Source organism: Haliotis cracherodii, unplaced genomic scaffold (assembly GCF_022045235.1).
Source record: "Haliotis cracherodii isolate W230 unplaced genomic scaffold, xgHalCrac1.p SCAF_1, whole genome shotgun sequence".
Classification (NCBI taxonomy): Eukaryota; Metazoa; Mollusca; class Gastropoda; order Lepetellida; family Haliotidae; genus Haliotis; species Haliotis cracherodii.
This window is the reverse complement of record NW_027266264.1, coordinates 73,155,311-73,182,945: the sequence shown is the minus strand read 5'-3', so window position 1 is coordinate 73,182,945 and position 27,635 is coordinate 73,155,311. Positions and strand designations below refer to the sequence as shown.

General features: G+C 42.7%; 2 protein-coding genes across 2 annotated transcripts in view; one reads left to right on the top strand and one right to left on the bottom strand.

The window, feature by feature from the left end:
• LOC139468345 (uncharacterized) overlaps nucleotides 1-11,034 on the top strand; it is a 29,766-nt gene extending 18,732 nt beyond the window's left edge. The window contains exons 16-19 of the mRNA XM_071250257.1: nucleotides 139-282; nucleotides 1,145-1,317; nucleotides 6,910-7,004; nucleotides 10,410-11,034. Of these exons, the coding sequence (XP_071106358.1) occupies nucleotides 139-282; nucleotides 1,145-1,317; nucleotides 6,910-7,004; nucleotides 10,410-10,626 (629 nt within the window). The 3' untranslated portion in view covers nucleotides 10,627-11,034. The remainder of the gene's footprint in view (nucleotides 1-138; nucleotides 283-1,144; nucleotides 1,318-6,909; nucleotides 7,005-10,409) is intronic.
• A 3,459-nt stretch (nucleotides 11,035-14,493) lies between these two features.
• On the bottom strand, nucleotides 14,494-26,483 carry LOC139470743 (uncharacterized). Its single transcript, XM_071253059.1, has 6 exons — nucleotides 26,184-26,483; nucleotides 24,464-24,628; nucleotides 22,291-22,538; nucleotides 17,738-18,008; nucleotides 16,208-16,380; nucleotides 14,494-15,990 (listed from the first exon to the last, which is right to left on the bottom strand). Exons 1-5 carry the CDS (start codon nucleotides 26,437-26,439, stop codon nucleotides 16,235-16,237), a joined length of 1,086 nt encoding a protein of 361 aa, XP_071109160.1. The 5' UTR covers nucleotides 26,440-26,483; the 3' UTR covers nucleotides 14,494-15,990; nucleotides 16,208-16,234.
• Nucleotides 26,484-27,635: the final 1,152 nt, after the last annotated feature.

Below are 27,635 nucleotides of genomic sequence, written 5' to 3'. Positions count from 1 at the left end.
GCTACAATCGCTTTGTGAAATGGAGCCTGAAATATTGCTGCAGCATTAAGTTAACACACAAGATAATGAAATTTGAGTTAGTGCCTCTGTATAGTGATGTTATCACTATTGTTACTATATCCTGTGTTTCCCCTCAAGTATGGTTTGAGCCGGCAGACAGCCACAAGGCGCCAAAGCCTTTCTCTACTACGGCCCGAGATCACATAACCTACACGTCACCGAATGTAGCGGAGCTGATGCAGATGTGGGCCGCCTTCAGGGGAAAACCCTCAACTGATGTTGGTAAGCTCTGAAACACCGACCTCAGTGGTAATGAAGATGAGGATGTCAGTTGTAGCTGGAAATGCCTGAGGGGATTATTACTTGTTGGTGTTTCAAGAAGGCGTTAAAGTTATCTTTTGGGATTTTTCTTCAAATTTAGGATTTGACTTTTTATCAATCTAATTTACAAAGTTGGCTATTGATGGCAGTAATTTGGATTGTTTTAAACATTGCCATGTTGTTATGTTGGGGTTTCTAAGTTTGGAGAGTTTTCATTTCGACCAATGTTTCATGACTATGGCAACTGACTTTAAGGTGCGCAGTCAATATTATTCCGTAGTGTATTTTCTATCAGTCTTTGAAAGGCATTTAGAAGTGATACTCACAAGGAAGAGAATCTATGGATGTCAACTTGTTTATTATGATAAAGGAGTAAACATAAACTCCGAAAAGTTGTGTTCCTCATAATAAAGAAGTTAAAATCCGCCAATAGTGTTGGCTGGTTATTAGCGGTACGGAAGACTCCCCAAGTTAGCTCCCTTGTCTTCACTCTCCTGTTCCGCCTTTTGTTCTCGCCTCGTGGTTATCGAAAATAAAACCTCTCGCAACCAAAAAGCCTCTCCATCTTGTGTCCCAATCGTCAGTGGTCTAAGAGTGTCCATCAAACCTTACTGGCAATCCATAAATTCTCTTCCTTATTTTATTCAACTCGTTAATTGGATTGTGTTGGTGCCATGCTCCAGTGGTTTCAAATAATGTTTTTACTTCAGAAATGTTTAAGCTGTCAGATACAATACAGTTTTCTGTTATTTTATCCCAGGACATTTATCTCAATAGATAAAATCAGAAATATTTAGAGTTAATTGTCCCTTCTTTATTTCAGAGACAATCTCTCTTGACACTCCCAGGGCAGAGGATGTTATAGATGCATGTCTTCCATACTGCTGTGATCTTGTTGACAGCATACCTGTTGTCATGGTAACACTTGGTTGTCATGGAGTTCTGCTGTGCCACAGGCTGGGAGACAAGCCTGTGTTCCCAACCAAACACAACCAGGTGGGTAGTTATGATGCTGTACCAATACATACTTCTAATTACAGGGAGTAATCTCAACTTGATGTACGGAAGCCAAACCCTTGCCCCCACTGCTTGCAGAGGGAAAGCATCAAAGCCTAACATGTTAACCTGAATAACCTTCTCATTGTACTGTCATGTGGATGAATGTGACCTGCGCACAGGGACCCCCACAGGAACCCCCATGTGAACCACCATGTGAAACTCCTCATGAACCCCCATGTGAACCACCACAACCACATGAACCCCCCATGTGAACCACCACAACCACATGAACCCCCCATGTGAACCAAGACAACCACATGAACCCCCCATGTGAACCACCACAACCACATGAACCCCCCATGTGAACCACCACAACCACATGAACCCCCCATGTGAACCACCGCAACCACATGACCCCCCCCCCCCCCCCCCATGTGAACCACCACAACCACATGAACCCCCCATGTGAACAACCACAACCACATGAACCCCCCCATGTGAACCACCGCAAACACATGAACCCCCCATGTGAACCACCACAACCACATGAACCCCCCATGTGAACCACCACAACCACATGAACCCCCCATGTGAACCACCACAACCACATGAACCCCCCATGTGAACCACCACAACCACATGAACCCCCATGTGAACCACCACCACATGAACCCCCATGTGAACCCCCACCACATGAACCCCCATGGATACCACCACCACATGAACCCCCATGGGAACCACCACATGAACCCCCATGTGAACCACCACCACATGATCCCCCATGTGAACCACCACCACATGAACCCCCATGTAAACCACCACCACATGAACCCCCATGTAAACCACCACCACATGAACCCCCATGTGAACCACCACCACATGAACCCCCATGTAAACCACCACCACATGAACCCCCATGTAAACCACCACCACATGAACCCCCATGGGAACCACCACCACATGATCCCCCATGTGAACCACCACCACATGAACCCCCATGTAAACCCCCACTACATGAACCCCCACCACCACATGAACCCCCATGTGAACCACCACCACATGATCCCCCACCACCACATGAACCCCCACGTGAACCACCACCACATGATCCCCCACCACCACATGAACCCCCATGTGAACCACCACCACATGAACCCCCACGTGAACCACCACCACATGATCCCCCACCACCACATGAACCCCCATGTGAACCACCACCACATGATCCCCCACCACCACATGAACCCCCATGGGAACCACCACCACATGAACCCCCATGTGAACCACCACCACATGATCCCCCATGTGAACCACCACCACATGAACCCCCATGGGAACCACCACCACATGAACCCCCATGGGAACCACCACCACATGAACCCCCATGTAAACCACCACTACATGAACCCCCATGTGAACCACCACCACATGATCCCCCATGTGAACCACCACCACATGAACCCCCATGGGAACCACCACCACATGAACCCCATCGGAACCACCACCACATGATCCCCCATGGGAACCACCACCACATGAACCCCCATGTGAACCACCACCACATGAACCCCCATGTGAACCACCACCACATGAACCCCCATGGGAACCACCACCACATGATCCCCCATGTGAACCACCACCACATGAACCCCCATGGGAACCACCACCACATGATCCCCCATGTAAACCACCACCACATGAACCCCCATGTAAACCACCACCACATGAACCCCCATGTAAACCACCACCACATGATCCCCCATGTGAACCACCACCACATGAACCCCCATGGGAACCACCACCACATGAACCCCATCGGAACCACCACCACATGATCCCCCATGGGAACCACCACCACATGAACCCCCATGTGAACCACCACCACATGAACCCCCATGGGAACCACCACCACATGAACCCCCATGGGAACCACCACCACATGATCCCCCATGTGAACCACCACCACATGATCCCCCATGTGAACCACCACCACATTAACCCCCATGTGAACCACCACCACATGAACCCCCATGGGAACCACCACCACATGATCCCCCATGTGAACCACCACCACATGAACCCCCATGGGAACCACCACCACATGATCCCCCATGTAAACCACCACCACATGAAGCCCCATGTAAACCACCACTACATGAACCCCCATGTAAACCACCACCACATGATCCCCCATGTAAACCACCACCACATGAACCCCCATGTAAACCACCACTACATGAACCCCCATGTGGACCCCCATCACATGAACCCCCAGGGGTCCATTTCACAAAGAGATCGTAGCACCAAGGCAGTCGTAAGTCTATGTTATGGTAGTCGTAGTGCTACGGTCGCTTTGTGAAACAAGCACCAGGTTTCTACTCTTCTCAGTGTTGGCTTGAGTAGTAGGGATGGGCATTATAGAGCTTGTGTTCTCATCAATATTGCCCACAGACTCTATACAGCCCACATACTTCCAGCATGCTAAAGTCATTTACTTTGGATGGTTGTTTTCGAATTGTTTGGCGATGTCATACTGCCCAGGGGTAAACATTGCATTAGTAGCTGTGAGACCCAAGAAGATTCCGGGGTAGAATAGGTCTTCAGCAACCCATTCTTGCCGTAAAAGGTGACTATGCTTGTCGTAAAAGGCGACTAACGGGATCGGGTGGTCAGGCTCGCTGACTTGGTTGATGCATGTCATCTGTCCCAATTGCGTGGATCGATGCTCATGATATCAATCACTGGATTGTCTGGTCCATACTCGATTATTTACAGACCGCTGTCATATAGCTGGAATATTGATGAGTGTGGCGTTATACAACAAACCACCACCACCACTAGTAGCTGTGCCCCCTGTGAAGATCGGGGTTAGATCATGCTTGTTGTAAGAGGCGACTAACAGGATTGAGTGGTCAGGCTCGCTGACTTGGTTGATGCATGTCATTATATCATGTTTGTGAAGTTTGATGCTCATGAATTACTGTCTGGTCCAGACTATGGTATTTTCCAACCACAGTCATATAGCTGAAATATTGCTGAAGGCAGCATTAAACAACAAACAAAACAAACAAACAAACACGTTGTCATGCCTGTTTGCGGGCTGTCCTCTTTCTCTCGGTGCCAGCTGAGATCAGACCGGCAAGGGATGAGTTTCAAAGTTGGACATATGAACACACAATGCCATCAAGAAAGTGGTCAAATGTAACAAATGTTATATTTGGGAAAACACTTTCTTCGTAAGTTCTAAAATCTGTACTTTACTAGAGGGCCTGTCACACACTACCGATGTACCTCGCTGGGACTAAACTGGACCAAAAACTAACAATGGCGAGACAATCAGCGGAGCTCCTGTGAGAAGGCACTTGAAAAATCAAAATTGACCGTAGCAATATCGATGTTGTGCTGACGTTCCAGTTGTGATACTGTTGTCCTACCGATATAAGACCCGATGTGCTACCAAATACTACCGATGTGACGTGGAGCTCCGGTATCACATCGGCAGAGCATCAGTACTACTTCAGTGGTATTCGGTAGTACTACGGTATCACATCGGTACCAGTGCGGTACACATTGAGGCCACCGGAGATCCATTACGGGGCACTACCGGTGCTCTACCGACATTTACAAAGCCATGCCGGAGTACTGCCGTTGTAGTCCCATTGTACTGCCATTGTACTACCATTGTAGTCCTGTTGTACTGCCGTTGTAGTCCCATTGAACTGCCGTTGTAGTCCTATTGTACTGCCGTTGTAGTCCCGTTGTACTGCCGTTGTACTACCATTGTAGTCCTGTTGTACTGATGTTGTAGTCCCGTTGTACTGCCGTTGTACTACCATTGTAGTCCTGTTGTACTGCCGTTGTAGTCCCGTTGTACTGCCGTTGTACTACCATTGTAGTCCTGTTGTACTGCCGTTGTAGTCCCATTGTACTGCCGTTGTACTGCCGTTGTAGTCCTGTTGTACTGCCGTTGTAGTCCCGTTGTACTGCCATTGTACTACCATTGTAGTCCTGTTGTACTGCCGTTGTACTACCATTGTAGTCCTGTTGTACTGCCGTTGTAGTACCATTGTACTGCCATTGTAGTCCTGTTGTACTGCCGTTGTAGTCCCGTTGTACTGCCGTTGTAGTCCCATTGTAGTCCTGTTGTACTACCATTGTAGTCCTGTTGATGTACTGCCGTTGTAGTCCCATTGTACTGCCGTTGTACTGCCGTTGTACTACCATTGTAGTCCTGTTGTACTGCCATTGTAGTCCCGTTGTACTGCCGTTTTAGTCCCGTTGCTTGCTCCGACAGCACTACGGCAGACATTTTTGAGCACATTAAAAAATTTCTACAGTCGCCTGCTGTTGCTCAATTTTTTGCCCATGTTCTGACGATGTCCTGTTGATGTACTACCGTTCTTCGCGATGTGATACCATTGTGCTGCTGTACTAGTACCGATCCCCGAAAATTGCCAAATTTGTGGTCCAGTATAGCTCCCACGACCCAAATCGCCTAGGTTTGACAGGCCCTTAAGAAAGCGCTATCCCAAATATAACATTTGTTACATTTGACCACTTTATGAATGGCATTGTCTATTCATAGCGTTCGGCCATGGACACTGTGGCAATTAACACTTGTCAGAAGGGTACTCAAAGTACGTGATCTGGACTACCAGTTATCAGACTTTCGTTTTTATGGAAGCCTCGGTGGCGGATTGGGTTAGATTGTTACATTCTTACCTGCTCCCTTAACGTCAAGGGAGTGGGTCATGTCACATCATGTCCTGTTTGTTCTTGTAACTATTCAGTAACTGTATGTTAAAAGATTGACCTTCTCGTCCTTATCCAGTTTGTGTCCAGTCAATGCTCTGTGCAATGGGCCAGGATGCACTGGTGTTCCAGTCGCAGTCTAAGGGTTAAAAAAAATAATAGTATTGGTTCTCAGGCACCGCCCGCATCATCATAAAGTTCACTGCATGTTTCGTTTTTATTTCCATTTTAAAAATTTTTTCTTAAATATTCCCAGCCCAACAGTAGTCAAATAATGTATTCCAATATATTTCTCATCAAAGAATACATTTATGTAGGGAGTCCCTTTGCCTGAGAACCAGTTCTTTTACGTTTTTAAGCCTAAGGCCTCACAATTTGCAGCGTAGGATTTCGTCTCCTCATCAAATCCGATGATCTTGTGGTTCATCGTCCGTGGTCTAGTGCATAGAGCGGAAGGTTTGTGGATCAATAGCCTCTCCGCGTCATACCAAAAGATGTCAAACGATGGTACTTATTGTTACCCTGTCTTGCGTTCAGCCTTGAGGGGCTAAAACAAGGACTGGTCATCTAGAGTCAGTATACAGTGTCTGAGTGGGGTATCCATGTTAAACTGCTGTATGGTATCTTAATGAGCTAGCACTATTAAACCGGGGTAGTTCAAGCAGTCTCACACACTGCATGCACGTTGCTATATAAGTGCATAAATGTGGAATCTAGAACACAATGTTTAACCCCATTTTACCTCACCTTGTGGGCAGTTAGCATTAAAAAACAGCTCCTGTCTCTGTACCTGCCAACTCTCACCCCTCAAACCCCCCAATGTTTCCATTGTTGTAGACGTACAGCGATGATGTGAGCGTTGTTCACTACCCCGCCTGCAGCCTCGCCCAGATGCCCAGCACCACCGTCAGTGTGTCAGGAGGTGGGGATTGGTATGTACATTACTCTACCATGCATATGAGGAGTTCACGCAGGCACATAAGGCCTTGAACTTTTACCTCACCTGACTGAAAGTCAAGTGAGCTCTATTCATGGCCTGCTTGTCCGGTGTATGTTTGTCATCCAAGTGTGTACACATCTTCTCCTCTAAAACCACAACCGCCTCCGTGGTCTAATGGTAGAGCATCCGCCCGGAGAGCAGAAGGTCCGGGGTTCGATCCCCAGCTGCGTCATACCAAAAGACGTTAAAAGATGGTACTTGTTGTTACCCTGTCTGGCACTCGGCTTTAGGGGCTAATCAAGGACTGGTCGGCTCGGAGTCAGTATAGTGTGTCTGAGTGGGGTATTCATGTTAAACTGCGGCATGGTATCTCAGTGTGCTAGCACTATAAATCGGTATCAGTCCGGACTAGTACAAGCAGCCACGCACACATACACATGCATGCACGTCGCTATATAAGTGCAATAATCTTGGACGCGACGTTAAACCCAATTTCACCTCACCACACCTAAAACCACATGCTGAAATTTCACGTGCTACATCCCACCAATGATGACACTTGAATTTGTTCAGAAGGTTTGCATCTGATTTTCGATGTGGCCACCATGGCAGCGATATTGTAAGAGTTATTTATGGCCATTATTCAATCATTTTTGTTCAAAATGAAATTTTGTATGTGTGTACCTAGCCGTGTGGCCATGTGGCTTTTATCACTATTACTCAGATGTTTTCTTTCCCCATGTAATGAAATTTGGTGTGTATATTTAATAGAAGGACTCAACACTATTCCAAGCCATGACTTAAAAATTGTTCACTGTTTTTCGAAGAAACTTTGCATATACATTGCTTATCAGCTTTTGCTATTTTGAAATTTTTCAAAATTTTGTTTTTATTTATGTCTCGAAGAAAACATTTTGGACTTATGGTGCAGCCGTTTCGTAAAAAAATTTGCACTTTGTGATAAGAGCATGAAACGTGGCACAGTTGTGTTGCAATGGCATTCTAAATATTTTCAGATATGCGGCCACCACAAAAGTCCAATATGAATATGAAATTCTAATATTTCTCGTATGAACATGACCCACAACCAAATTGTATTATGAAAAAGGAACATTTTAGAATGTTCTTACCCAACACTACATCTTATCACTATGTTTTAGTAGACTATTTGTTTGATTTAAGTGAAATAAAATATGCATTTCCTTCTTCTTCAGCATATCTTTACAACATACGGTTAACTATGGTTATAACAAACTCAAAGGGACCACTAATTTTAGTTTGTTATAACCATAGTTCGTATTAAGCAGATATACAGCATATGTACAACAAATGTCCGGGACTATAAATTAAGTTTGTTATATCGGTCAGTTCTTATAAGCGTGTTCGTTATAACCGTAGTTTACTGTACATTATTAAAGCCAATAGACTTTACCAATATTGTATACTCATAAGATAAATTACAGCATATTTAAAGATAAAAATTGTATTTATTGAAATATCCTTGTAAATGGCTAATGTTTTGGGTGTCTAGTGACAATTAAATGTTATCACATTTGCAAAGTAGTGTAATGATTAAATGTGCCACATTACAGTCACATCTTGCTCTGCACCCCCTCTCAGACTTACAACTACATCCCAGAAGCTCTTGGCGGGACTTACAAGCTTGTGGTAGTGTAGTCCACAAAGGCCCATATGCCATGTGCTACTGATGTTACCCATCCTCTCTCAGTCGGCCTCCAGACTTCATCCCCAACACTGGCCAGCTTGAAATTCTGCTCTTTTGACATGTTGGTACAATGAGGCTGATGTAGGAGGAACGGAATCCATTGCTCTACCTTTCTTTGTGAATGAATCTTTGGGTGCCTCATCAACTCTTGTACAGATACTGGACTGATTATTCATTCAGACATTTCTGAGAATTGACAAGAACAAGATGGATGAACAGGCTATGTCATTAGAATGTGGGGATAATCATTTTATAAGCACTTACGGCAAACAGGTTCTGTGCGACAAAGGGTTAGATGTTGTCAATGATATGCCGAAGAAGAAGAAATGCTTATTGTTTTTCACACTTTAGATTACCTAAATCAAGGTAAATAGTCTACTCTGATAAGGTTATTTATTTAACAGATGTAGAGTTGGGTAAATACATCGTAAATGTTCATTTTTCCTCAATATATATAATTAGGTTGTCGGCCATGTTGAAATCATCCTCCATATCTCCAGGCTAGCATTTCAGTAACCTACACTAACCCCTGGACCTATTCTTGTGTTTCTTGCATTCTCAAATTATCAGCCCTTGATTTCCTTTAGTCAATTTGATTGGCTACGCTACTAGGTTTAACGTGCCAATCAGAATGTGAGTTACAAGCAAGCACCAATGTTGGGTTTGTGACATCAGCAACATAACGGCCATCCTCACTGATTACGATAGTATTTCATGAGATTCAACTTTGAGAAACTGACTGACATGCAAGAGAAAGGCCTCTAAAATCCTTGTGGTGGAAAGGATGTCTTCATGTCCATCAAAAATGGTGTTGGCTTTGGTTTCAAGGCAATACAAGTTACCTCCCTTACCGTTTGTTTTCCTGGCCATAACTTAAAACCTTTCAACATTTTTCAACAAAACTTGGCATATGCATTGTTTATCAGCTTAACTCATGCCTTTTGCTATTTTGAAAATTTTCTAAATTATATTTTATTATGTTTCCATGGAAACAATTTGGACAACTTTGGACATTGTTTCGAAGCCATACCTCCAAAACTAATGACTATTTTTGCATGAAACTGTACATGTGCAATGACCTCAAGCTGAACTATTGCCTTTTCATATTATTGAACATTAATCATTTTAACTTATCCTGCTTAACTTAGTGCACATTGCTCTTACTGCGAAGTCTTAACTAGAGTGAGTGAGTGAGTTGGGTTTAACGCCGCTTCTAACAGTATTCCAGTTATATCATTGCGAGTCAGCTTAATGTGGGAGGAAAGCCCAAAGTGACGCAGATCTCAGGTCCCACGAGCACGGGTATGGTGCTGACAAACCTAGGTACATAATCAGGGCAAACCGGGATTCAAACACACAATCATAGGTTTCTGGCATGCCCAAGGGACGTAACTCTGCACAGCGAATTGCGACGCCTTAAATGACTGGGCCACTTGGGCCACCACTTGAATTTGAACTCTTGAAAAGGCCTTGAAAATGATTTTTCTTGATTTTTCTAACCCACGCCACATCTCACAAACATGCACTTCTGAACGTGTGTGCAACATGCTTCTCAGTAACAGCTTTGTGTGGTGTTGGAACATGGTGGTGGTGGTGTAATCATCTTGTTGTCAAAGAATTGAATCTCTACAATGATATCATTTGTTGCTTAAATCCAATTTTTGTTTCCAGCTTGGCAGCCGGGGTGATCGATGCAATCGTTAAAGGTCATGACCTTGACCTTTGCATAAAGGCTGGTTTAATGGCAGCCCAGTTATCTCTTCAGTCCCATCATGCAGTGCCAAACACGATACGACCCGAAGCATTCACCACTGACAGAGTCAAACAGTGGGCTCCGTGGAAACCAAGACTTATTAAAATAGGAAGTAAGAAGAAAATGCGGTTTTGATTTAGAGGGCTTTATTACATTGGGCACAAATCACAGAAGCAATTTACACTTCTTAGGGCACAGACATGAAAGGGGGGCTCATCATTGACGTCAGGACATGATGTTTTTGCTCTTACGGCCAGACCATGTTCAACAACAATCAAATATATACATATCTTTAAAATCTCTGTTGGTTTTTAAGGACGTGAAAGATACTTTTGTTATATTTTCTTGAAAAATGTTAAAGAAGATAAAACCAAAGATACCAAAAATAGGGTTTTAACTATGACATGGTGCTAATATTTGTGCTAATTTTCTAAAATCAGGGTTGACTTATCTTGTAAGATAATGAAGATTTGGTGGTGCCTTTGATATTCATTATCATAGCAATATAATTATGGTAGGCTGTAGATTTTATCGTTTAATGCAAGTGATTTGTTTCTTATCTGAGATCAGATGTACTCCCAACAATTGCTGGGCATCAAATTGTATTAAATGTATTTGTGAACTATATTTTTTAATTGATATGTACATGAATAGTTTTAATGAATCCTACTCATGTGTGAAACTACAAACATGTTTCCTGCTGACTGAAAGGGTTTTCCAGTGATATGTATTATGAACTCAGTGATGTGTTTTGATAACATGAGCATTATTGAAATACGTCCAGCATTTATCATGTTATAAATATTTTGTAGTATTATTAAACAAAATATGTCGTTATGTGTACTGTAACGCTATCCTGATATTGTGAAATCTCATTCAAATCAGATCGTAAAGCTTTGTGTAGCGGTAGGGAGCATGAAGGTCTGATTTTAATGAGATTTGGTATTCTATTGTGACTTGTGTGTTTCAGCCCTGGCTGTGTACATTGAAGGTTACTTTGTATGACTTGAAATCCAAAGTTTTGGCAACTATCATTTTTATCCCAATATAATCCTACAAGTACTCAAGTCATGTTTCAGATATGATTGATCAACCTGACTTGTTGATAAGATGCTATATTGACAGCCTAAAGAAACTTCACCATGTTTACAAGCTTTCAACTTTATTGGAAAAGGGCACACATTTAAAATCACTCAAGTTCAATGACACATGACATTAATGGCATGTATGACCACCCCCTGCTTCAAGACACACAAAAACTCTCCGATGCACAGAAAATGTCAGCAGTCTGATGACGTCATGTGGGATATGATGCCATTCTTCTTGGAGGGCCTGGATCTCTTCTTGTCTGCTGGCTAGAGTATGTGGTCGCTGTCGAACACTGGTCCATGACATCCCAGAGGTGTTCTGTAGGGGACAAGTCTTGGGAGTGTACAGTGAGTCCTGTATGATTCAAGCTGTCAAATGTCTGTTAACGATGACCAGCGGTGTTCTCTCCTGCCCCCAATTTCCTTCCCACAGCATAACACCCTTCACTCAGCTCTGAACCGTCAGAACCATCTTTCATCAGTGATGATGACCCTCTGCCAGTCACATTGTGCCAACAACGTACAGTCTGGCCCCTTCTCATTCCTGACGATGATATTGCGCTGTCAATAACTGTCCTCTGTTCGGCCTGTAAGACCTAATCCCTTGAGCACTGAGTTGCCTGGCCACTGTCTATCGACTAACCATATGCCCTAAGGCATTTGTCACTGGTGATGTCACTGTCAGGAATGATTCTGGAGATGCAAAGTATGCAAGTACTGGTCTTCATTGGGCATAGTTACCCGGGGTCTGGCTGTTCTGGGCCTGTCTAATATCTGCCCGGTCTGTCTGTAACAGCGCATCGAGTTAGTTACAGCAACACAGGAGCAAGGTTTTTACTTTTTTGCATTTTCTACAAAAACGTGCGGTGAAAGTGTATCACTTTCTCTATTGAGCATTGTTGTGATTGGGCGATGTGTTTTTCATTGATTTAGTTTGAACTTATATTTCTTTGCGATTTCATTTTTAAAGTGGTAAAGTTCCTGATGGCCGTCAGTTTAGCACTGCGTGTGTTTTTGTTGTATAACGTGGCAGACAGCAATATACACATGGGCGGGAGGGGATTCTAATCCTGACAATCATGGCAAATCTTAAGTCAACTATTGACTCACACATGGCACTGTGAACGCAATTACATGTATTTTACAGTTGTGATGAGTTTACATATTCAGGGGACCAGAGTGTATTATTTTTGTTATACAATGTATCATTTTGTACCAGAAATCACATGATCTGCACATACATTTCTTTGAATTCAAATGGAATTTTAATAAACCATTATTTTCAAGATATGTTGTCATTCTTTTTCTTTAAGCGATTATGTCACACTTTTTATTGCTGCAGTTGATTCTGAGCAATTCACTGGCCATTGTGAAGTAAAATTGACACAACTTTTGGTCACTGGCACAATTATAGAGAAGTTATACATCGACCATAACACGGAAATCACCCCAGGCATGTAAATTCTACTTTTAGATGTTTTTTAAAAATTCTCTTATGAGACCTAGGTGAGCTCATCAGTGGATAGAACTAGGGCTGAGACGTGTAACTTGGGTACTTGTGTCGGGTGGGTACTGGGGTGATTTAACTACCTGCGTGAGAGCTTGAAGGTTCTGCACGTCTGTTGGCAAAACACTGGTTTGATACTGATGTTTTTTGCTGCCTTTACTGGAAATATTTCAGCAATATCCCAGCAGGTGAATGAGCTTCACACGTAGAACACAGATCTTCTGTATATTGAGGTTAGGTGAAAGTGTTTAGTATCACGGTTAATATTATTTCACATGTATAACGATGTGCATGCGAGCCTGGACATGCCTGTTTTAGAGGGTTAGCTTACTCAGATGCTATGCCGCAGTTTAACATTGACACCCCACTGCACAGTGTTCTGACTCTGAAGGGGGCGCAGGTGGTCCAGTCGTCTAATTCGCTGTGCAGAGTTGCGTCCCTTGGGCACCCAAGAAACTTATGATCGTTGGTCCGAATCCCGGTTCGCCCCGATTATATTTCTAGCTTTGTCAGCACCATACCCATGCTCGTGGGTTTCACCGAAGTGGTAAACGTCTGAGACCTGCATCACTACGGGCTTTGCTCCCACATTAAGCGATATAACTGAAATACTGATAAGCCCAACTCACTCACTCTGACTCTGAAACAACCAGTAGGATGAGATGGTTGTTAACTTTCTAACGCCTAACAGCCAGCTTGGGTTGTATACACCCCAGTGAGCTGAAAATGATTCTTGAGAGCACATTGATCCATTGACCAGGAAAATAATATTGCTTTCAGCATGCCCCTGAGTAATGTGGAAATATGCGCAATATAAATAGGCCATTATTATTAGTCCTTTGTTTAATGCTCTTCATGCCGAGCACAAGGCAGGGTAACATCAAGTACCACCTGGTAAAATCGTTTGCTATGACCACCACACTTCCTCTCTCCGGGAAGATGCTCTTCTTACAAGGTCATGGAAGCGGTCTTCTGTATGATGAGCATACCCACCAAGCTACCCAACCATTTCCTTATGGCGAGTGACAGCTTTTGGCTCAGAAATGAGAATAATAATTCCCTAATTGTCCCAGACATCATTCAGTAGTACCGGTACATAGGCAGCTGCTATATCAGACTACAGGTAACTTATCTATGTCCGTGTCAGCCAACAACTATTCAAGTCCTCAGTCAGAGTAAATGAGTATGGTTTAACGCCGTGTTTAGTAATATTCCAGCAATATCGCAGCAGGGACACCAGAAATGGACTTCACACATTTTACCCATGTGGAATATCAAACCCAGGTCATTAGCATGATGAGCGAATGATTTACCTTCTAGGCTACCATACCCCCTTCTCAGTCTGAAAACAGTATCATTAAAACACAAACAATGTGACTTATCTTTGCAAATTTTATTATGCAAAAATATACATAGTTATATAAAAAAATTACATGGTACAAATCATACTATTGCTAGTCTTTAAAAGAAATGTAGTTATTGTACAGAATGATTAAAAAATGACAATGGTATTTACAATGCATGTTATCATGAATGTATCACTTATAATTTGTTGTCATCTTTTCATCTGAGCAATTTTACAGCATCAAGTTTCTTCAAGAAATCAAGAACGTGTTCAGGTTTTTAATCATGTTACTGGTTCCAATACACTAACTACACTCAGTCGGCATCACTGTCTAATACTGAGTATTGAATACCTTGACGTGTTTACATTTTCACATCCTTAATCAAACCTAGTAGAAAGAGCAACATGGTTCTATCAACCAAGGGAGATAATGTGAACAAGGGAGGTAACTTCCACTAAACAAATAAACAGGAGAGAGGAAACGGATCTCAAGCAAATGAGTTCTAATGAAATAAGGCAAAACAAACCTTTGAATCAATATATTGATTTCAGAGCTCCAGATAAGCTACTAATTACCATTACCCAATTAATGTGCAAATATGCATTAAGAAATTTGCTAACCCAATAGTATAAGAACAGTGTTCGCAATTACCCAACTTGGCTTTTCAGATATATCTACACAGATCTTCTGTTAAAGACTGAATGCAGCATCATGTATATACATGAACTCTACTGCAGTGAATACTGCACAGATGCACAACATCTCGCTTATTGTAACTTAGACATGTATATCACTTCTAAGGTTATGCGACATGTGACTGACTTGAAGCAGCCCACGAACACATGATATTTACAAGTTACGTGCACAGCACAGAAGTAAATTATTGTTCAAAAAGTTACAAAACCCAATAGACTGGACCGAGGAGAGTAAAAAAAATATTGAATACTCAAAGAAACTATCAATACTAATGTGAACAATAACATGCCAAATATTCAATGGATCAAATACGTCTCTGGAGCCCTGTTGGTTTGTTTGTCTTCTTGTGATGGTCGAATGTTGTTGAATCAATATCTTCAGCATTATAGGCACATTGGGATTATAGGGGATTCTTGGCAGAAACAAGCAAATTTGTATTGTTTTCACATTAAATGGAGAGATTCACAGCAGGTTTGAAAGAGCAAAGAAGACCTGAAATGATATTTATACCTATAACATGAAACACATAAAGATTATCCTGCATGTACAGCACAAATATCATGGTTGAAGATGAACCTGACTATGCATTTTATCAATAAAATCTGCAACAACACATAATATTTGATCTTTACATTTTGAAGTTTTTTCCTAAAAGCAGTAGGTAATTACAACTGAAACGTATAAATGAGAAATAATTGTACCATCAGTTGGCAAGGAGATATTGGACTTTCTAAAATTCTGATGGAGTGTTGTATTGATCATGTCTATTTATCATGTTGGTTTCAGTATGTTAAAAAATGAGCTATTTACAATGGCAACCTGTCCTCTCACTTGCATCCTCTTGCGGACATTTTTCAGGACACTGAAAGCATAAAAAACATGATAAATATGTTTTAACTATAATGAAAAAATATTTGTGTGTTCTCATGTCTAACATACATTTATTTGTATCAGTGCCTGTTTCAATGAAGTTTGTCAAAGAGAAGATTGAACATTGTATCCATAAATTGATTTCCAAAAGATCACTGATTTGCAACTCTATCTTAAAGTGTCTACAAGGAACATGACTTCTTGCTTACCAGTTCTAGCACCTGAGGCTTGGTCCTCTACACGACCGATTCGTCCACTTTCCCCCGGCTACCAGCATTACTGCTATCACTTCCTGTCCGGACTGTGTAACCTTGGTCTATCTTGGGTGGTCCATGGCGGTAGTGGGCCCCTCTTGGCCCGCCATAGGCCATCCTCTGGTGTGCTAAAGACATAGTGGTCATCGTTAAAGTTGATGTATACAAGAATGTGCAGCATTTATTACTCGCTTACTTGCATTTCTGTCTGTGCAGTTGATTTAATCATGTTAAGCGTATTATAATGTGTTTCAATTTGTGTGATGTTCCAGCCAATACTACAATGTTTCAGCTCATAGTAAAATGTTTCACCTATAAATAGTACAATGTCTTAGTCATTAATACAGTTTCAGCCAATAGTACAATGTCTCAGTCAATACTACAATGTTTCAGCTAATAGTACAATGTGTCTGCAAGTTGTTCAGTGTTTCAACCAATAATATAGTGTTTCAGTCAATACTACAATGTTTCAGGACAAAATTTCAGCAAGTAGTATACATGGTATAGTGTTTCAGCAAGTTGTACAATGTTTCAGCAAGCAGTAGCGTGTTTCTGCCAACAGTACAATGTCTCAGTCGCTAATACAATGTTTCAGTCAATAGTACAACACAACACAACACACCTGGTCAGTAAATAACTCATAACGTGGGGATGTTGGGTAACAATATAACCACACTCAGCAATATTCCAGCTATAAAACAGCGTTTGGTAAATAACTGAGTCAGGGCAGGACAGTCTAGTGATAAACATCATGAGCCTCGATCTACGCAAATGGCATGCATCAACCATGTCAGAGAGTCTGACCACGTTAGTCGCCTCGACGACAAGCATGAGTTGCTGAAGGCCAATTCTAACAAGGCAGTGGAAACAAGAAAATAAAGATAATGAAAGCAATGATCCAAGACTTTGGGGAATGATGATTGATTGGTTGGTTTGTTGTTTAAAGCCGCACTCAGCAATATTCCAGCTATATGACGGCGGTCTGTAAATAATCGAGTCTGGACCAGACAATCCAGTGTATTAATATCATGAGCATTGATCCACGCAATTGGGATCGATGACATGCATCAACCAAGTCAGCGAGCCTGACCACCCGATCCCGTTAGTCGCCTTTTACGACAAGCATAGTCACCCTTTACGGCAAGCATGGGTTGCTAAAGACCTATTCTACCCCGGAATCTTCACGGGTCCAAATGGCATGCATCAACCATGTCAGAGAGTCTGACCATGTTAGTCGCCTCTACGACAAGCATGGGTTGTGAAGGCCAATTCTAACAAGGCAGTGGGAACAAGAAAATAAAGATAATGAAAGCAATGATCCAAGACTTTGGGGTATGATGACACACTATCAATTAGGTCACCCAGACTGACCACACGATCCATTTGGTCACCTCTGACAGCCAGCATGGATTGCTGGGGACCTATTCTAACCTGGAATCCCCCCTGGGGTCTTCAACATGATTATTTAGTGTCTTATTGTCTCACCTTCAGGGTACGGCCTTGGTTTCTCATCACGGTAACTACTGGCCATGGAACCGCTGTCATATTCTTTCTGTTGTCTATAGTCTTCACGGTAACCTCCAACGCTGGGTGGACCCCCGACACTGTGGTCGCGGTAACCCCCTGGTGGCGCAGACGGATATCCTGTTGATGGGTAACCACTTGATGGGTAGCCCATGCTGGGGTCGCGGTAACCTGGCACAGGTTCGGAGCCACCATACGATGGTGGTGGACCATTAGCCGCTCGATTTCGAGCCTGAACAAAGAGAGTGAATTGATTTTGTTTTTTGCAGAAACTGCATAAAGGTCAACAGAGAACATAGGTAGACTTGTTGTACAGTAAACAATCAAATACAATGTTCAGATCAATTTTGAAAAAAATAGTAACAAGAAATCAGAATATTGTTTGGACAATGTGACTTAATAATAAGGGTACAATGTTTATCTTGCTCAACAAAGGTTTCAATTTACTTTGACACAATGCTACTAATACATGTACATGTAAAAGGCATGAAAAGTAGAGGTTTGAAACAGTCTGTTCAATCAAAGTTAGAATCTTTATTTCTTTTGAGTCATTGTATATAGCATATCTCAAAACAGTACTTTACTTAGTGATATGTAAATTTTACATTAAATTGTATATCTATATACTTATCCTATCTCATACTATGCATTTCTTCCTTCTTCTTTCAATCATTATGTGGAAACATGCTTGAACAAAGTTTCCAGCTTCTAAAAACAATTCACCTGAACACATCCCAGCATCACCATGATCCCCACCCAAACAAATGGGTCACGCACTGTAAACCCTGTGCCTTGTGAACTTACATGACATAATCACCTGACTACCCGTCATATCATTCTCTTTCTTAGAACTGACAGGCTAGAGGAGCTATGATGAGGGGATGGTCGGGCATGTGAGATTGGATAGGTATATAAACATACAATTAAATTTAAAATTTACACATCTTTAAACTTATCCTATCTCACACCGTGCATTTATCCCACTGTTGGACGGTGGGGTGCAGATACCCTAGCCTGTATAGACTATAACCATGAGACATACATGACGAAGCTGGTGCTAAACAGTGATACACATAAAAGAATCTATACCACTGCCTAGTGTAGCAAAGACAAGAAGTCGTGAGTGGGTAAAAACACCACAACAGGCAATGCGACCCCTTTATGCCAGTCGGACATAACATGAAAATGGGCATAATAGATGGCACATGTTTTCCCTTAGAACATCATTATGCGAAAGACTGATGCTTTGAAAAGAGTTCTATTCAGCGTACGACTAATAACTGTTCCGGAGGGGGTCTCCAGGCTATCAGTTCTACAAGACAAGCCTCACCACTATCTCTGACAGACAATAGGTTGAGCCAGCTTGGCATCTCATTTCATGCTTCGTCAAAGCTATCAATCACACAAAGGATTAACGCATGCTAAGACAAGAAGAGGAACATGTGACAACATCCACAAGAGGATCATCAATCCAACAGTGAGACATCACATGCCTAAAGCAAGGTGAGAAGGTATGGTTTTGGCAGCGCCTTGTGGCGACATTGATTTTGAAGACCGGAGTCTCAACAGACAAGGTTGCTCAACCTCCACTGGGTACTCAGTCTAGGAACCCGAATGATGAAGACAATAAACACAGGGGCAATAATTACTCTGTATATACAGGATACAGAGCACTGGGCAGCAGAAGTGAGTAAAAGTATCGTCTATTTGCGCTGATTTGCGGCCATCAATTGTTGTGCCAGGACCAAAGGACCAATCGGGGGGAGGCAGTGAATGTCGGTGAAGGAGATCTTGCTTGTTTGTTTGTTGTTTAACACAGCAACACAGCAGCATTCCAGCTATATGACAGCTGTCGGTAAATAATCGAGTCTGGACCAGACAATCCAGTGACTGACATCATGTGCATTGATCTACGCAATTGGGATGCGAGGATGCATCATCCAAGTCAGCGAGCCTGACCACCCGATCCGGTTAGTCGCCTCTTACAACAAGCATATTCCCCTTTTACATGTCACATAGATAGTGGAAAGTGAAGACAATATCAGACTTCCAAAAGCATCCCTCCATGATGGCGGACAGGGTGCACTTGCTGAAGGCCATGGTAGAGGTGACGGATCTAGTCTCATGTGGATTGGACGTCACAATCCAGCAAAGGCGTGGGCCAGCAGGACAGTCGAGTGAAGTCAAAAGGAGACTGAAGTACGGGAGACTTTTGTGATGGCAACCGTGAAAAGTGGGATGAAGTCTCTTTCGGGTATGCTAAAGTGGGCGCACAGACTCGAGGATGTCTTTATGGTCATTTGGGCTCAGGATGGATGCCAGCGATGGGATGGTAAACAAATGGTCTGGCTGTCCCGTATGCTTAATCTTCATGATGAAGTCCCAGTCAAGACCCAGAAAGATCTTCCAATTCTGTTTTCTCCCACATTGGACCCTGTTAACATCATACTCTGCAGGAGTCAAATGGTGTAGGATGACGTTAAGATCCCAAGTGGGTAGGTGGAGTCGAGAGAGACCAGTCAGCCAGCTTGTAGGACTGAATGAGGGACTGAAGCTCAGTGAACATGGAAATCTTCGATCTGGTTTCAGTAGCAATGAGAGAGTTGATGCCGCGAGAGAGATATCCAAAGTGCACCCTTTGAGCTTCCAAGTGGATCTCAGATGTTGCAGATACTCTGCAACTTGTTGAGGAGAAGCTTGACAGTAGGCTCAGAAGGCTTTCCATTTATAGTTGTATAAGGCCTTAGTGGAGGAACGGTGAGCCTCAGTGGTGGTAATGGCTACTCTCTTCGAATTTTGGGGCCAATAACTGTTCTTGACACAGTGCAACAGAACCTCTAACAAGGGAGCTTTCGCATATGACACAGAAGCAGCGATGGCTTTTGTTGCTGACAGGATTTTAGAAATAAGCGGGAGCGGGAGCTGGATGGTAGTATCCAAGTGGATGGGATCGCGTTTCTCCATAGGAGAAGTAGTAGCAGAGCGCTTGGGGCAGAGAATAGCAATGTCACCATCCAAGGCATATGACGATAGAAGTCAGCACGAGAGTGATAGTCACGATAAGGCGATGCATATGGGTAGACACACATATGATGATACGGATCCAGATGTGGGGGGTATCGATCCTTGAAGTCGTTATGCTGAAGGTGATCCCTGGATGAAGTCTTGTTGAGGAGGGTTCGTGGAGTAGGAACGGGGATTATCCCCCCAATGCCGATGATCTGAATAAATTGTAGAAGTCAACAACCGATCAGCAAAATCTGAATAGGAATTATCCTTTGAATGACAGCAATTGTCATGTCGAGCAGGAGCTCCTGTTCGATCAGTAGAGCGACACTCCTAATCTGGTGAGTGTTGAGTGTAGAGAGGGGCAACTCGTAGATCTGGAACATCAATCCTTGAAATGTTGATAATTTGACAAATGATCCCGAGAGCATGGATTAATGGAACGGCGACTCTCTGAGGAAGCACGACAATCCTTGTCTGAGGTGTGAGAGCAATCCCATCACCATCGGTCTTTAGTATGTTCAACGTCCTTGGACTTCGACAAGTGGTCAACATCACGCTTGTGGCATTTGCGTAGGAACATATTGAAAGCTTCCTTGGTGAGGTTGGAACACTGTCTTCATAACAATGGCCGCAACACTCACAACAATGATCATGAGGATCAGTAGTTTATGTCTGCAGGCTGGGTGTTTTTCATGTTCTGTACCCTTTGCCTCTTCAAGTTAGTGTTATAAAAGTTGACAGAATTGAGGACGTGGCCTACAAAAAAAAATGTATTCTCAAAAACTCAATACCCGTCTCCACAGGGTGGTGATGAGATAGAGAATGATGTGGCAGAAGTATTACATTGTATGAGCCATTTGTTTGGGTGGTGACCATGGTGATGCTGGGATGTGTTCAGGTGAATTGTTTTTAGAAGTTGGAAACTTTGTTCAAGCCCATTTCTGCATAAGGATTGAAAGAAGAAGGAAGATATGCATAGTGTGAGATAGGATAAGTTCTGTCATATCAATGTTACAGGAAAGCCCAAAATAACAGATTACAATTGTTTACAACTTTGACCAAAAAAACAAGCACAAATGTCAGGATCATAATCAGGTTGAATCTAGGATTCAAGTAAGTTAAATAAAGTCACATCAGCAATATTTCAGCAGGATTCACCCCCAGCCAGTGGATCTTCGCATGACTAAGGGATAAACGCTGCACATGAAGCACCTCATTTAGGTGCCCTTAGTCACCAGTTTGTTTATTTGATCTAAAACACTGCAGTCAGCAATATTCCAGCCAGGCCACGGCAGTCTGTAAATAAGCAAGTGATAAACCAGTGGTTGACAATAATAGCAACGTCCCGTCCCGAGAGTTGGGAAAGCAATCAAGTAATTGAGCCTGATAACCCTAATCATTTAGTCACCTTTTACGACAAGCATAGGATACAAGGAATATTCCATCCTAGAATCCCGGGAGACAGCACTACTTAATAAGGAGGCTGTAAAGTTTTCAGGCCATACCTCGATCTCCTTCTGCTTCATCTTCTCCAGTCGAGTGTCCAGTGTGTCGCTGCCGATGATGCCGCGCTCCTTGTCCCTGAAGATGAGGCCCATGATGAAGGTGAACATGCCAGCGAAGGCGGAAAAGAAGCCGGACAGGACACACAGACCGTAGCTCCAGGACAGGTAGTTCATCCACGGTCTCGGCATCCAGGTCGGGTCATTGGACATCTCCGCAAACACCAGGGCGATGAGGAACACCAGAAATGCTGCAATGGGAGATCATTATATCAGACCTATGGGTGTCTATTGGAGTCGATGAGGAACACCAGAAATGCTGCAATGGGAGATTGTTAGATCAGACCTATGGGTGTCTATTGGACGCGATGAGGAACATCAGAAATGCTGCAATGGGAGATCTTAGATCAGACCTATGGGTGTCTATTGGACGCGATGAGGAACATCAGAAATGCTGCAATGGGAGATCTTAGATCAGACCTATGGGTGTCTATTGGATGCGATGAGGAACATCAGAAATGCTGCAATGGGAGATTGTTAAATCAGACCTATGAGTGTCTATTGGAGGCGATGAGGAACACCAGAAATGCTGCAATGGGAGATTGTTATATCAGACCTATGAGTGTCTATTGGAGGCGATGAGGAACACCAGAAATGCTGCAATGGGAGATTGTTAAATAAGACCTATTGGTGTCTATTGGGGGCGATGAGGAACACCAGAAATGCTGCAATGGGAGATTGTTAAATAAGACCTATGGGTGTCTATTGGGGGCGATGAGGAACACCAGAAATGCTGCAATGGGAGATTGTTAGATGAGACCTATGGGTGTCTATTGGTGGCATCTTGACTATGCAAAAGTATTGCAATAATGTAAAGTGTACCATTCCCACAATGTAGAGTTTCTGGCATTATAAAACATGTCATGCCCTAGCATGTTCACCTTCTCCTTGGTTCAGAGATTGCAAAGACACAAGGGGGAATAGGCCTGATTCCTCTTTCAGTACGATATAATTATGACAATGCAGTAGCGTGGTAAAACTGGTGTAAATTACTGGCAATGGTTTCAAAATTCATAACGTATATCACATACTTGATCATAATGATTCCACCCAAATCATAACGGTTGGCACCTCTGAGAGTTGTTGAGTTAACTTTGCAATTGTCATCAGACTTTAAAGTTCTAATTACATGCTGATGTTTGATGGCAATCGGCGGATTGCGACACAGCAAAGGGAGGAAACCTTTCATACTGAGTGAGATGTTTAACACTGCTGTGAACAGTATTTCAGTTACCAGTATATCATGGACATCTTTTGGTTTATTTTGTTTGCTGTTTAACACTGCACTCACCATTATTCCAGCTACATGACGGCAGTCTGTAAATAACAGAGCCTGGACCAGACAATCCAGTGATTGACATAATGAGCATCAGCCCACACAATTCGGATACGATGACATGCATCAACCAAGTCAGCGAACCTGACCACCCAATCCTTGCCTCTTACAACAAGCATAGTCGCTTTTTATTGCAAGCATGGGTTGCTGAAGACCTATTCTACCCAATCCTTGCCTCTTACAACAAGCATAGTCGCTTTTTATTGCAAGCATGGGTTGCTGAAGACCTATTCTACCCCGGATCTTCACAGGTCTCAAGGACATCTGCAAGGCTTACATCACTTTGAGCTTTCTTTCCCCATCATGGACATCTGCTTGATGGGGAACGAAAGCTCAAAGTGAAGTAAGCCTTAGACGTTTAGGTTGATATAGAACTGGAAACCAAGAATCATTACTAAGGTAAATCTGGGATTGGACCCATAATCTTAGGTTACTTGAATCCTAAGGGACACAACTCAGCACAGCAAATTGTAGCACCTTAGATGATTGGGCCACCAGTGCCACCCATAGCAAATGAAATGCTTATAGACTATTGAGCCTTGTTTAGACAAAACACAGTAAGGGAAGAGAATATATGGATGTCAACTTCTTTATTATGAAAGTTCTTTATAGTGTAACGGGGGCTTTATGATAAAGGAGTAAGCATATACTCCGAAAAGTTGTGTTCCTCATAATAAAGAAGTTGACATCCATATATTCTCTTCCTTTTGTGAATCACTTCTAAATGCCTTTCAAAGACCTGATACGAAAACACAGGTAGTTAGTAAGAGTGGTGTATACCTGCAATTAACTCCATGATGCTTCCAGCAAAGAGGATGCTCACTCTGCGTCCGGCGTACAACTTCTTGTACATGATGTCCGGCAGGTAAAACAACAGCAGGAGGCCTCCCACCAGGTCTGCTACCAGTGTGAAGATGGACAGAGCTTGGATTCCACGAAACCATGCTGCAAGGTAGGAGAAGAAAGCCATCATAAGACTTCTTTGTTAAAAGTACACCAAATTCCTGTATGCAGTACCAGTTGTGTTCAGCGTCCCAACTTTGTAAACTACACATGTGTGAATATGCTACAGGAACAAATCCATTTTAATAAAACAAAACTTTTCTTTTACTTAGGGACTGCTCATGGAGGGTGAGCGAGTGAGTGAGTGAGTGAGTGAGTGAGTATAGGTCAAAAGGTTTACGTCTCGTTTAGCAATATTACAGCAATATCATGGTGGGGAACACCCGAATTGGGATTCTACCCATTTAGGGAATCAAATCCGAGTCTTCGGTGTGACCAGCTAACGCTTTGACTACAGGGCTACCCCACCACCCCCTGTATGTAAGTTGAATTACCAGTCCGTTATGAAGAGAAAGGTTATATTTGTATGTTTGTTGTTTAATGCCGCACTCAGCAATATTCCAGCTATATGACGGTGGTCTATAAATAATTGAGTCTGGACCAGACAATCCAGAGATTGACATACATGACATAGGTGAGGTAAAATGGGGTTTAATGTTGCGTTGCGTATTGAACTTATATGTGTGTTTGTGTGGCTGCTTGTGTTAGTTCTGACTAATGCCAATTTTTTATTCCTAGCCCACTGAAATACCTTGCCACAGTTTAACATGAATACCCCACTCAGTACACTGACTCAAAACTGACCAGTCCTTTTTTTTGCCCCTTAAGGCTGTGCGCCAGGCAGGGTAACAACGAGTACCAGATTTTAACGTCTTTTGGTATGATCAAATCCAGGACATTCTGCTCACTGGGTGGACACTCTACCACTAGACCATGGAGGCGGTCAAACCCGTGAAGATCTGGGGTGGAATAAGTCTTCAGCAACTCATGCTTGCCTTAAAGGGCGATTATGCTTGCCGAAAGAGGCAACTAATGGGATCGGGTGAATGTCATCTTATCCCAATTGCGTTGATCAATGCTCGTGATGTCAATCACAGGATTGTCTTGCCCAAGTTCGATTATATACAGACCGCCATCATATAGCTGGAATATTGGTGACTGCGGCGTTAAACAACAAACTAAACAGAAACGGTCGATTGAGGTTATAGTTATTGAGTGAGTGTGTGTTGGTTTATGTTGGTTTATGCCAGTAATCAAGATTGAAGCTATCACCATGATCACCAGTAGGCTATAAAAAACATGTTCTGTCTAGACAAACCAAGCAGTGGTTGATAACATGAGCCTACAGCATGATCGCCTAAAAGTATCCCTTTGACTGGCAGGCTTTTCATGCTAATTTATATTAATTACGGCATGCCGTACAAGTACTACCCCAATATATCTTAGATGTTTAATTATCAACATTGGGCCCGCTGTATTTCACGGACATACTATAATCATGATAATCAGTGTCACTAACTTCAAAACCGGAAGTTACCTGCACAGGTAAACATTGTGAAAATGCCTTTATCTGTTGATTACAGGTGTAATCATGAAGATCGCCGATTAGTGTTACACGAATAAACATATATGTCGTTATAACTGTAAGAATACTTACATGGTTGAATTTGATTAGCGACTTGGCTGAACTCGGAGGAGTGGATCCACCAACAGCCGACATAGGACTTCATGTTGGGGTCCTTGGGCTGGATGTACCCTGCAAGACAAACGTGCCATAACCCGATGTTGGAGAACGGACTGTGAACACGGGTCCATGATTTGTACCAATATGGTGTAGCAAAGGCCAGAAACATCAACAGGAAGGCTGTAATAGCACAGAAGAAGCCAACTTTGAAAAGCGTTTGAGTCGCCATCTTGGCGAGTGTGTCTCACCTGGACGAGTCTACTGCGACAGGTGCGCGGGGGTGTCACATTCTAATCTGTATGACAGGTCTTATCCTCGTGAACTGGTAAAATAGATACAAACTTGATTGTCGCAGTGGAGTGTATTCAACTGTGAATTATGTTTTCGTGTAATATTTCATATGGTGGTAAAAATGTTGTAATGGTTGCCGTTTTTAATAGTTGTCTTTAGGACACATTCCATTTGCATTGCTAATCGCGGATGACCTCATTCAGTCCATATGTAGCATTTACAATCTTTACAACCGCGCGTTGCGTTGTCGCATGTCGGCCATAAACAGGCTTTGTCCGATCCACATCTGCAATAATAATATTATTTGGTTCCATATATACTACAGTTGACGACTTGATTATGTCATCGTCTCTCAATGTAATTAATCACAGGTCCATGCAGCACGATATAGATATTACTGAAACACTGGACCCATATACACAGAGATATCACTGATACACTGGACCCATAGAGATATCACTGACACACTGGACCCATATACAATGAAGGATATTACTGACACACTGGACCCATAGAGATATCACTGACACACTGGACCCATATACAATGAGATATTACTGAAACACTGGACCCATAGAGATATCACTGAAACATTGGATCCATATACATAGAGATATTACTGACACACTGGACCCACAGAGATATCACTGACACACACTGGACCAATCGAGATATAACTGAAACATTGGACCCATAGAGATATCACTGACACACTGAACCCATATACAATGAGATATTACTGAAACACTAGATATATGTTGAGATATTACTGATACACTAGATCCATATACGTTGAGATATTACTGAAACATTGGATCCATATACATAGAGATGTTACTGAAACACTGGACCCATAGAGATATTACTGACACACTGGACCCATATACATTGAGATATTACTGAAAAACTAGATCCATATATGTTTAGATATTACTGATACACTAGATCCATATACGTTGAGATATTACTGACGCACTGGACCCAACACTGGACCCCTATACACAGAGATATTACTGACACACTGGACCCATAGAGATATCACTGACACACTGGACCCCTATACACTGAGATATTACTGACACACTTGGCGCATAGAGATATTACTGAAACATTGGATCCATATACATTGAGATA